The sequence below is a fragment of the Phycodurus eques genome, chromosome 14 (genome assembly GCF_024500275.1).
Source record: "Phycodurus eques isolate BA_2022a chromosome 14, UOR_Pequ_1.1, whole genome shotgun sequence".
Lineage (NCBI taxonomy): Eukaryota > Metazoa > Chordata > Actinopteri > Syngnathiformes > Syngnathidae > Phycodurus > Phycodurus eques.
This window is the reverse complement of record NC_084538.1, coordinates 10,796,886-10,809,416: the sequence shown is the minus strand read 5'-3', so window position 1 is coordinate 10,809,416 and position 12,531 is coordinate 10,796,886. Positions and strand designations below refer to the sequence as shown.

Below are 12,531 nucleotides of genomic sequence, written 5' to 3'. Positions count from 1 at the left end.
ACTAGTTGAGGACATGCAGCTCAGCCAAGTCCCATGTAATATTTGCTTTGTTTTTCAAATTTTGGTTGCTTTGAGTTTTATCATTATTGATACTTTGTATTTTACCAATGATACCTGTAGTGTGTTGATGCGGGCACGATGCAATAATCGATATACTGCAAGAACAGTCTACAATACTGAAAAAGGGAAAACATTTTCGTAAAAACAGCTTTCGTACATCAAGCATAAAATTTTTTATTGAATGTGATAAGACCCTTCTGTCTTATATAATGCTGATATGTCCAATTCAGGAGTGAGATCATGTTTTTACACCTAAGTGTTACTATATTAGATAATCCTGATATTTGCATTATATTGCAAAGTCAAGATTGTCATAAAGCACTTGGAAATAGGACAGATAGATTATCGATATTTGATGCAGTACTGTAAGAGAAAACAATATGTACAGCACAAAGTGTTGATGTTTCCCATCGGTAGTTATAGCTATACCTGCAGCAGTGACTTTGTAGAACATTAACGTCATTAGGATATGGCCCTTTTAAGTGTCTTAACATCAACATTGAAATCCCACTAATATAGGGGATTAAAGACAGCGTGATACCTGTCAAGAATTAAGGGATGATGACGAGGACACAATCTGTGAGATGTTTCCAGGATCTTACTTTATTCCTGTTAAGGTTTTTGCTTGAAAGCCATCAACCTCTCCTAAACCGAGAGCATTAATTCAATGCATTTACAGATTTGCATGTTTTTAAGAGGACTAACTACCTTTTGTATAACCTCAGAGATGCTTTTGGTTAATATAAAGACTATCCTTGTAGCTCAAGGATTCAAGATTACAAGTGTAATTGCACTCTGGTGTAGTAATAACACATTTACATGGTCTTTTTTTCAGCACAAAATGTAGAGGTTTAATGTAATTATTTCCTCTATAAAGTTTCACTACAAACAAACAATAATTTTAAAAAAAACCTATGGTACGCAGAATGTACTTGTACTTTTGCTTGTTGGCCAGTTTTCAGCATAACTGTATGCGTGTGTCGCTTGTGTGAGCTAAGTTAATTTCCTCGGGATGGAACGGAAGTTGAATCAAGTATCTATCTCTGATATGATGTTTCTTTTTAATTTGCATATGACATTCAATAAATTTGTGACATTTTAATCATGTATGCATGACTAAACATTGGCAATAACTGCGTTTTTACTTTTTCTTAAAGTGAATTCTGATTGCAATGACATGTTTGCTATATATGATCTCTTTCGACTTGAGTAACATAGCAATAAGATACAACTTTCGAAAATCATTTCCAGATTTATGTATTTTTACAAATCGTAATTTCAAAATAGGCCGCCATTGGTTTTTCGTCGCAGTGCAATCTGGGTAGTGATGTCAAATGGGGATGTGCCCGACGCAGCCCCTGGCAGCGATGAACGCTGTTCAGCCATTTCAGTTTGAGCCAGAGTGTGATCAGGGAAATGAGGAGAGTGAGGAAGACACAAGAAATGAGGATGAAGATGACTGGGTGAAGAACCTCGAGTTGGTCCTATTCAGTGGTGTATTTGTCGCTACTGCTACAATGGGCTGATCAAGGTACATGGCCAGCGCGTCCTGTCTTTCGTGTCTTTTTGCTCGGCTTTCGCTTGTCACATGCAGCCGTTTAGGCTCCTTGTGAGGAAAGAATAAAAAGAAAGAATCTGGGCTCAAGTGACGAGAACACAGCTGCGGATCTTTCGGCAGCTCAACTCTTCCGACCGCATCCTCCCACCGTTTCCTCAACTTTCTTTCTTTGGGAAAGCTATGAATGCTTACCTTCTTTTTTTCATTCCGTCCTGATTGGAAATTGCATCCAAAAGTGGCCCAGTATGGCATTTTTAAACTCTTCGCTGACGATAAGTTGTTCGCAAATGGCTAGCTTAGCTCCGCAGAGAGCAGCAACGTAACAATTTTCCAACAGCCATTCTACGTCATCATTAAGTTTGGGAATGGTTGCGCTCTCTTTATTTAAAACACACCCATTATTTTACACTTCAAATGCCATATTCCACTAGGAGATAAATTGTACAGTTGCCCTAGCTCTGAGCCAGACAGCTTATGTTATTGCGTGAACAATATGTGATGCAAAGCATAATTCAAAGGGGCAGTGAACTGAGTTGTATCACTACTTTACCTACACCAGGGGTCACCAACCTTTTTGAGGCTGAGGGCTACTTCGTGAGCACCGATAGTATGAAGGGCTACATGACCTATTTGCAGCAAACTTCCGAAATAACAAAACTGCAAGGATCACTTTTTAGCAGTAATCATAATAAAAAGAATAGCAGTAGTAGAAACACTATGTGAAGAGACTGCTCACATATCAATGGTAATTATTTTCCACAATAATGGAAAGAAAAACATGTTTAAACAAGAAACTTTTATTTTTGTTTATGTGCTCAAATATTTGAAAGTCAGGGGGAACACCTGCTGTCCTTGTAGTGAAAATGATCATTTGTAACATTTTTAGGACAAATACATCATTCATCTTCTTGTCACAAGTTATAAAATCCATTCTGAACATGTTTTAACATTTCGTGCAATATTTTTAATGCAATATTGATATGATGTTTTCAAAATAAATATTGTCTCTGTGCTTTGTCTGCTCATTTATGTTGGTGGGAGGCCTGGCACTGCATTCTGCTCAACAGTGTGTTGTAATCTGGTGTATAATTTGACACTGCAACTCTGAGTGAGTCTTGTAAATGTGCAACAGTAAGACGTGTTCTGTGTTTGTTCTTGATCAAGTTCATGTTGGAAAGGCTGATTTACATAGATAGGTTGAACCAAAAAAGCAGGCAATTTTCATAGCTGCTGTGCATACACAACTATACTTTTCTTTGTCCACAAGGCACCAAAGGTTTGGTGCAGACTGATGGGCTTTGAGGTGGAGGTCATTTTGAAGAGTTAGGATTTCTATCTCTACCTGTCCAACGTCCAAGTTGAACAAAGCACCGAGCTGGTCAGCAGTGGCCATCATGTTCACTTGCATGAAGGGATTTGTAATGAATGACACACATGGTTCAAGTTGATCAAAGTCACAAAACATGTTGATGGCTTTCAAGCAAAAACCTTTTTTGGGCTAAAGCACAAGTAAGCTAACTCCTCATCACCGCTGCACTGTATTGGGAAAGCGGTGAGGTGACCGCGTGCAACTTGAACTTTGACTTGAGGTAAGAGTTCGTTATACATAAAAAATTGTTTTAATTTTTTTTATATTGTGCGTTATTTTAAAAAGTACATTAATGTAAGCAATTCTGATTGAAAATTTAAAGCACAAAAAAAAGAAAACAATTTGTGACCAGTGCTATTTTTAGAACATGCCTCGCAGGGGCCTTAAGTGGTCCTCGCGGGCGACCATGTGGCCGCGGGCACCGCGTTGGTGAACCCTGACCTACACTGTTTCCACTGGAGATTTAGTGTGCTGTAGCAGCTCAGCAATTTGAGGTTTTACATGCAGAGGCGTGACATTATCAGTGTCTGTCTCACTACTTGGAATGCCAAAATCCATCTGGGGTGGTTATGTAACTCATCAGGGACATGGACAAACAAGGGCTATCACCACTCTTGGCAAACCTCTTAGGTCTCTCCCCTCCATGTCAAGGACAGACGGAGACTATCCATAGCCACTGTCACTTCCATGAAGGCCTTGTCATCTTTCACGTCCAAAAATAAAGGCCCTGCTTTTCAGTGCAGTGTGTGGTCTGCACCCCGAGTATGTAGGTTATTGTACTATTTACATTAGTTGCATCATCTGCCACTACATTCTACCAACAGTTAATTAATGCACATACTAAATACAGTCTCTGGGATGATTTAGCCATCTTGGTTTTTCCTTTGCTCGATTATGATAAAACTGTACATGGGTGATTTTCATCGAATTTTAATAGTTATGATTAAAAAAAAAAGATAGGAAAACTGTGTCATTCAGTCCTTTTTCATTTACATTACAATGGCACCTGTAAAGTCTAACATTTAGAAATAAATATCAAGGTCAATGTTATTTATTTATTTTTTAAACGACCCTTTTATCAAAATGTAAACATTGTTAGTCTGTTTTTTTTGTAGGTCCTTGTGAACAGGCATCGTTGCATAGAAAACATTTCTCTTTTTCTAGGTCACCATCATTCAACCTTACCCCTAAAGTTCCTATGTAATAAATATTTCGTAACCAATAGAAGGGCTGAGGAAAAACATGATCCTGTATACCTCTGCACCCTAGCTACATTTTACACATGTATATGTATGTATATATATATATATATATATATATATATATTTTTTTTTTTTTTTTAAATGCTGTTAGTTATGGGTATTTGACTATATTAATTGTTACTGTAGTATTTAAGTGTTATCCTCACTGGAATGGAATAATCTCACTGATTTTTCTGAACTTCTTTTGGTTTCCATGCTGGTCTTGTATTGAGCAGAATAATGCTGCTTGGAGGCATTGTTGCATGTACAACCCCAATTCCAATGAAGTTGGGACGTTGTGTTAAACATAAAAACAGAATACAATGATTTGCAAATCATGTCCAACCTATATTTAATTGAATCAACTACAAAGACAAGATATTTAATGTTCAAACTAATAAACTTTATTGTTTTTAGCAAATAATCATTAACTGAGAATTGTTTGGCTGCAACACATTCCAAAAAAGCTGGGAATGGGTCATGTTTACCACTGTGTTACATCACCTTTTCTTTTAACAACATTCAATAAACGTTTGGGAACTGAGGACACTAATTGTTGAAGGTTTGTAGGTGGAATTCTTTCCCATTCTTGGTTAATGTACAGTTTCAGCTGTTCAACAGTCCGGGGTCTCCGTTGTCGTATTTTATGCTTCATAATGCGCCACACATTTTCAATGGGAGACAGGTCTGGACTGCAGGGAAGCCAGTCTCGTACCCGCACTCTTTTACTACGAAGCCAAGCTGTTGTAACACGTGCAGAATGTGGTTTGGCATTGTCTTGATGAAATAAGCAGGGGCATCCATGAAAAAGACATCGCTTGGATGGCAGCATATGTTTCTCCAAAACCTGTATGTACCTTTCAGCATTAATGGTGCCTTCACAGATGTGTAAGTTACCCATGCTATTGGCACTAACACAGCCCCATACCATCACAGATGCTGGCTTTTGAACTTTGCGTCCATAACAGTTCGGATGGTTCTTTTCCTCTTTGGCCCGGAGGACACGATGGCCACAATTTCCAAAAACAATTTGAAATGCGGACTCGTCGGACCACAGAACATGTTTCCACTTTGCATCAGTCCATCTTAGATGAGCTCGGGCCCAGAGAAGCCGGCGGTGTTTCTGGGTGTTGTTGATAAATGGCTTTTTCTCTGCATAGTGGAGTTTTAAGTTGCACTTACGGATGTAACGCCGACCTGTATTTACTGACATTGGTGTTCTGAAGTGTTCCTGAGCCCATGTGGTGATATCCTTTACACATGATGTCGGTTTTTGATGCAGTGCCGCCTGAGGGATCGAAGGTCACGGGCATTCAATGTTGGTTTTCAACCTTGCCGCTTACATGCAGTGATTTCTCCAGATTCTCTGAACCTTTTGGTGATATTATGGATCGTAGATGATGAAATCCCTAAATTCCTTGCAATTGTACATTGAGGAACATTGTCCTTAAACCGTTGGACTATTTTCTCACACACTTATTCACAAAGAGGTGAACCTCGCCGCAGCTTTGCTTGTGAATGACTGAGCAATTCCGGGAAGCTCCTTTCATACCCAATCATGGCACCCACCTGTTTCCATTTTGGCCTGTTGACCTGTGGGATGTTCCAAACAGGTGTTTGATGAGCATTCCTCAACTTTCTCAGTCTTTTTTGCCACCTGTCCCAGCTTTTTTGGAACATGTTGCAGCCATAAGATTCTAAGTTAATGATTATTTGCTAAAAAATAATAAAGTTTATCAGTTTGAACATTAAATATATTGTCTTTGTCGTGTATTCAATTAAATATAGGTTGAACATGATTTACAAATCATTGTATTCTGTTTTTATTTATATTTAACACAACATCCCAACTTCATTGGAATAGGGGTTGTAGCTCAACACCCCATAGTTGATGTCATGTACTTCTTCAGACTTAATCAACAGATCGACTGCTTCCAAAGAGTGGACTCAATTATGCCTGCTTCTTCCAAATGAATAAATACAATAAAAACGGAAAAATATTGTACTTAATATTTTCCTGGAGGATGCATTTGGGATTAGCCTTTGAAGTTGGTAATAGTGAAAAATGAAGTGATGAAGTCAATTCTTTTCCAGAATGAGTTTGCTTAACTCATTCCCTGCCAATGCCATCCAAAGACGTCATTAAGAATCCATCTATTCCCTGCCAAGGGTTGATGTCCAGGGTCATCAATCGTGCCAGGGTCTTGTGGCAGGGAAAATGTGCCAGGGTCTTGTGCAGTTTGTGTGATCGTCAAGCCTCTGGATAACTGCAATGAGGAGTGGCACCCTGTAGGGGGCAAAAATGCCTTGAGGTGAACGTCGCTCCCTCAGATTGAAGAAGAGGAAGAAGAAGGAGGGGCGGTGTGACAAGAGACAAACATCCATCCATCCATCCATTTTCTGAGCCGCTTCTCCTCACTAGGGTCGCGGGAGTGCTGGAGCCTATCCCAGCTGTCATCGGGCAGGAGGCGGGGTACACCCTGAACTGGTTGCCAGCCAATCGCTGGGCACATAGACACAAACAATCATTCGCACTCACAGTCATGCCTACGGGCAATTTAGAGTCTCCAATTAATGCATGTTTTTGGGATGTGGGAGGAAACCGGAGTGCCCGGAGAAAACCCACGCAGGCACGGGGAGAACATGCAAACTCCACACAGGCGGGGACGGGGATTGAATCCCGCACCTCAGAACTGTGAGGCTGACGCTCGAACCAGTCTTCCACCGTGCCGCCAAGAGACAAACATAAAGGCGGAAAAGAGAGAAGACAAAATGGGTAAAAAATATATATATATATTGCGCCAAGGCAAGAAAAATATTCCTGCGACCGACAGGAATGACGCCTTAGATCATGCGGGGGAATATAGGATGACGCTCCGAGCCGGTCGCTTTGTCGCTAAGCTATCGCGCAAAATGACGGCCCATACATATGGCGAGATGCTCTCTGCCGCTTGCTGGCTGATCGCATGCCGACCAGGATTTGAATAAATGGGATCCGGAGTCGTCAGACAGTGAACTCCCTTTTGGATAGCCAGCCGAGCTTCCTCCTTCGAAGATCGACGAAGGCGAAGACTAAGGTAACTCGTTTGCATCTAGCCTTAGGGACATTTAGCGAGCTAACACGCTCCTTCAATCCTTGCTACATAAAACCATAATTTTGTCCCACTAGTTCACATTACAATGTAACATCTGTTGCCAGTGCTGATTTGAATTTTCCATTTAAAACTCGTCCGTCTTGCAGGAATTCAAGACCCGCGAGTCGAACGTTTATTTTTGGATCGCAACGAAGAAAAGTAATGTTTTGTTTTGTTTTTTTCCCCCATGCAAAACATGTCATCAATAAAAAAGTATTCTAGAGTAATCGTATGTCTTTTTTAAAAAACATTTGAGACATAAATACATTGAGAAAAACAGTGACTGAGCAATAAAGTGTTGATAGTTATCTGGTAATGCCAGTCCAATTTATTTATTTATTTATTTAATTTTTAATTTTGTTTTTGACTATTGTGCAAAACAATTGTGCAGAGTCCTCTAGCACTTATGCAATAGGTTGTCATGCATTTTTGTGGTTTTGTCTAATGGCCATGGAGCTAAAGTCGCATGAATGCAGCCCCAATTTGCTAAACAATGAGTGGATTCCCTTCAGAATGAATGAATGTTCAACCCCTGATTCATAACACTACAGACACTAGGGCGCCTGCATTCTAATCCCTTGCAGCAGAATTACTTGCTAATTTAATTTTAGGAACATTTCACACATGATCTGAAATGTTATTGAACAACATCAATCAAATGTTTTTGTAATCATATGAAATCACATAGAATGTATTATTGATACCTTGATTAACTCAAATCTATTTATTTATAGAGTACTTTAAAAAGCAACCGAAGCTTAAACAAAGTGCTTTACAAATATAAAACATACTAGTAGTAATAAAAAAAATACTGTAAGTAAAATATTCTATTTAAATTATTTTTTGGGGAGCTGTCAAAGAAGCAAGGGCACCAGTAGTGTGCAGTCACGTTATTATGAATCTCACTTGAGTTCTAAGCAGGACAGGCCCTGCTGCAATATGATTGGCTGCTGCAGCCAGTATGCCTCGATGCCTGGCGAGTCCAAGCCTTACTTGATACCAAGGCAGATGACATGGGTAACATCAGCTCATTTCCGATCTGATGTTACTTCACAAAGCGGAGAAAAGCAGAGGAGTAGCTATTCGTTTTCTGAGAAATAAGTACCTTTATGGTGGAACGGTGGAGGACTTATAGCACATCTGACTCACAGTTCTGAGGACCTGGGTTCAAATCCGGCTTGGCCGGCGCGGAGTATGCGCGCCGGCGCGGAGTCCTTGATTGCGTGGATTTTACTGGGTACTCCGGTTTCCTCTCACATCCCCAAAACATGAATGGTTGGTTAATTAAAGACTCTAAATTGCCCATGAGTGTGAATGAAATTTTCTTTTTATGTACCATGCGATTAACTCGCGACCAGTTCTGGGTGTACCCTGCCTCTTGCCCGAAGTTAGCTGGGGAGGCTCCAACATGCCCGCGACCCTGGTGAGGATCAACAGTATGGAAAATGGATGGATGGGAGTACCTTTACCATTGTACTACATTTGGATTTTATTGAGGAAAAAAAAAATGTTTTTTGTTTACTAATGTACTTTTATTTACCCAAACATTTAAACATTATACAGTTAAGAGTCGTAATTGCAATACCGTGATAAAGTGATTCAGGTCAATTAATATTACCAAAATTATTTATATATGCTAAATACAAAATATTTATTGTTTTTATTTGTTTTTTAAATATTTGTATTTATTCTTTTGTATCAGATTGGGACTCTGTATCGGCAGATATTTAATATCAAAGACTCTGACTCGGGTGGAAAACAATGTGATCGGGACATCCCTATCAAATACCCTTTCCAACTGTAAAAGCCTCTGCTACAAAACGTGCAGACAGCAAGCGCACATGCTTAGAAAGTGTCTGGGATAATGGACCATCTCGTTAATAATGCAACACAGGAATTGCACTGCACCACCTTTTCTCTGTGAATGTAATTATTAGGTGTGTTCTTGTCTCTCGCCTCCTCAGTACATCCTTATGATGCTTTTTTAAATGTGTTCCTTTTGTCCATCTAAATGTGTCTGATATACAGTCCATTTTAGAGAACAATCCAACTTTGTCCTCCTGGCACTGCTGCTGTTGAAGTTATCTTATACACTTGTGGGATTTGTGTTACAACAGCACTGTTAATTCCTATCTCACTCCCAAGTCTTTCGTATTGAGAGTCTTGGGTGCTGAAAAGAATTTCTGTAATGTTGGTTTGACCTGACTGATTAGAATACATGACCTGAATTGAGAATACTTTTGAAGATACTCAGTATACAGTGCACACGTATATACAGTAAATCAGTCATTTAAATGTGTGTGTATATGTGTGTGTGTATATATATATATGTGTGTGTATATATATATATATATATATATATATATTTTTTTTAATTTATTTATTTATTTATTTTTGATGCCATGTGAAAATGTCGTATGTCACATCAGTTTGAAGCATTAAAATAGCTGAAAATGTCTTGCACATAACTTATTTGTATATATAAAGTACAAAATTATATCGCAGTTGTGTCGAAATAGTGAAAAGGTAAAGTATGCTTTACACAATCAGGATTTTTGGGGCCGATCACAGAGTTTAAAAAAACGATAACCGATCACCAATCTGGTCCTGTGCGCTCGGAACCTGCTTTGGATAAGTCACAGGAGTTGACGAGACCAGAAAAAAGACTTCCGCCGCTTCTGCTGTTAATAAGTAACGGTACTTTTACTACGTCACAATTATCTAAATGTCGCTCGCCACTTTTATTTTTCAATTATTGCTTATTTATCAACTATTTCGTGCGCGAGACGATGACTTCGACTTCCGCATCGGGTGCTGTTTGCGCCTATCCAGTTTAAGCGCTGGTGACGTTTAAGTCTAGTTCACCAATCAAACGACACAAGAAAGTCACATGACCTCACAAGACGTCTTCTATTGGGCTTCTCGGGCATAGGTATTAACACAAGATAAGCCAGCCCAGCTGAGTGTCATGCCGGCCATGTTGGGAAGATCGTCGTTACCATGAAGGCAACGGCGCACTACTCGTGTTTACGTTAAAAAACAACAGCTTTCATATATTGTAGTATTTGTCTGGCACTGTCTACCCAAACGGTCACTGATGGTGTAGTGGTACAGTCGCCTGACTTTGGTGCGGGCAGCGTGGGTTCAGTTCCCACTAAGTGATGGTGTGAATGTGAGTGCGGATGTTTGTCCGTGTCTATATGTGCCCTGCGACTGACTGGCGGCCAGTTCAGGGTGTCGTCCACCTTTTGCCCGAAGGCAGCTGGAATAGGCTCCAGCGCCCCTAACCTGGATAAGCGGATGGATGGATGTCTACCCAAAAATGGATATTTCAGCTCCCTTCTAACTTTAGAAAACACCGTGCAGTTTCTTGTAGTTTTGACTGTGATACACGTGTACACGTGTGTGTGCGCGCACACGCACACACACACACACAGCAACATTAGAATTTGGACATTCACATTTAAAAAAAAATTTAAAAATTTTTTTTTAATTGATGTTCATGCTCTGGTTACTCACTATTTACTCCGTACTTGAGTAATTATTTCAGTGTGTACTTTTTATTCTTACTCAAGTAATTTTTTTAGAAGACTACTTTTTACTTTTACTTGAGTCACATTATTGTCAAGTAACGGTACTCTTACTTGAGTACAATATTTGGCTACTCTACCTACCTCTGGAGTGTACATCCTCTATTGTTACTCTTACGTTTAAGCAACATTTCTCCTCATCAGATAAGCCCGTTGTATTTGTTGCACTGGTCTTTTGTATTTTCGCATTGAGGTGCTGCGGGTCATGTTTCTGGTTGTGGTCCCAGCAAAAGTGCGAAGCACACGTAACCTTGGCGACGAGCTCATCCACGAGTACATTTTGTATTAATTAGGAAATTTGCCTACAATTATCTTATTAGTTTATGGATGTTAATGTGAAATGTATTAAGCGGTGGAGGGATGTAAGGAATTATGTCACAACACAAAATGAACGAACTTCAAATTCAGAAATGGACAATAAAAACAGAAAATTATTGTACTTAATATTTTCCTGGAGGATGCATTTGGGATTAGCCTTTGAAGTTGGTAATAGTGAAAAATGAATTGAAACAGACAATGATTTTAGTCAATTATTTTCCAGAATTAGAGTGTTTAAAGAGGAGGATGCTATTCATGTGGCACAGCTTGAAGCAGGCATCAGATGCAGGTGGAGATGGTCCTGGCTCAAGTTGGAGGCCAGAACAAAAAAGCAAAGAAATGAGGCAAATTTAATTTTAATCTTAAATTTGTACGTCAACATGTACTTCAGCGGTGTGAATAAGTTTTTCTGTGTGAAGAAATATTTGGTTGTTTTTTTTTGCCTTATTGTACTAAATAAAAAAAATTCTCCACATTAGCTCAATTTCTTCTTGCTCATGCTTTTGTCTTTTTTTTGTGTGTTAAAGCACTGTGGCGGCGAAAATGACCACGGCACGGTACCGTCCCACATGGGAACTGGCCATGGACCCCCTGGTCTCATGTAAACTGTGCCTTGGAGAGTTCCCCCTGGAGCAGATGACCACCATCACACAGTGCCAATGTGTCTTCTGTACACTGGTGAGCAGCAACTAGTAATGAAGATGATATAAGTGACCTTCTGTTCATGTTTTATACTCTGAAGACTTCTCTTTTTGTTATTAGACTTAATGATCTTATTTTGGGGGGGTAAAATGCTTCTGTATCCCAAACATCAGTGAAAACACTAAACATGACGCTTAGCATTAATAAAATAATTGTTTCTTACGTTAAATAAGTCATTAAGATGGCCAAATGTCCCTCATGTTAGCCTAGTGTAGGTAGAATTGAGATTAACTCTAATATTGTTATCTTTGTACAGTGGGTACGGAAAGTATTCAGACCCCCTTAAATTGTTCTCTTTTTTTAATATTGCAGCCATTTGCTGAAATCATTTTGGTTAATTTGTTCCTTATTAATGTACACACAGGACCCCATATTGACATAAAAAAATGGAATTGTTGAAATTTTTGCTTTATTAAAAAAGAAAAACTGACCCTCAGACCCTTTGCTGTGATACTCATTAACTCTGGTGCTGTCCATTTCTTCTGATCATCCTTAAGAGTGTTCTACACCTTCATTGGAGTCCAGCTGTGTTTGATTATACTGATTGGACTTGATTAGG

The 12,531-nt window shown here is 39.3% G+C and overlaps 1 protein-coding gene across 2 annotated transcripts in view; it reads left to right on the top strand.

The window, feature by feature from the left end:
- Nucleotides 1-12,531, top strand: part of rnf144aa (ring finger protein 144aa) — a 38,856-nt gene that overhangs the window by 11,014 nt on the left and 15,311 nt on the right. The window contains exons 1-2 of one of the 2 annotated variants that reach the window (XM_061696494.1): nucleotides 6,839-7,305; nucleotides 11,798-11,948. In XM_061696494.1, coding sequence (XP_061552478.1) covers nucleotides 11,814-11,948 — 135 coding nt within the window. In that variant the 5' untranslated portion in view covers nucleotides 6,839-7,305; nucleotides 11,798-11,813. Of the gene's footprint in view, nucleotides 1-6,838; nucleotides 7,306-11,797; nucleotides 11,949-12,531 lie in introns of those variants that run through there. The other variant, XM_061696493.1, reaches the window with a different exon arrangement.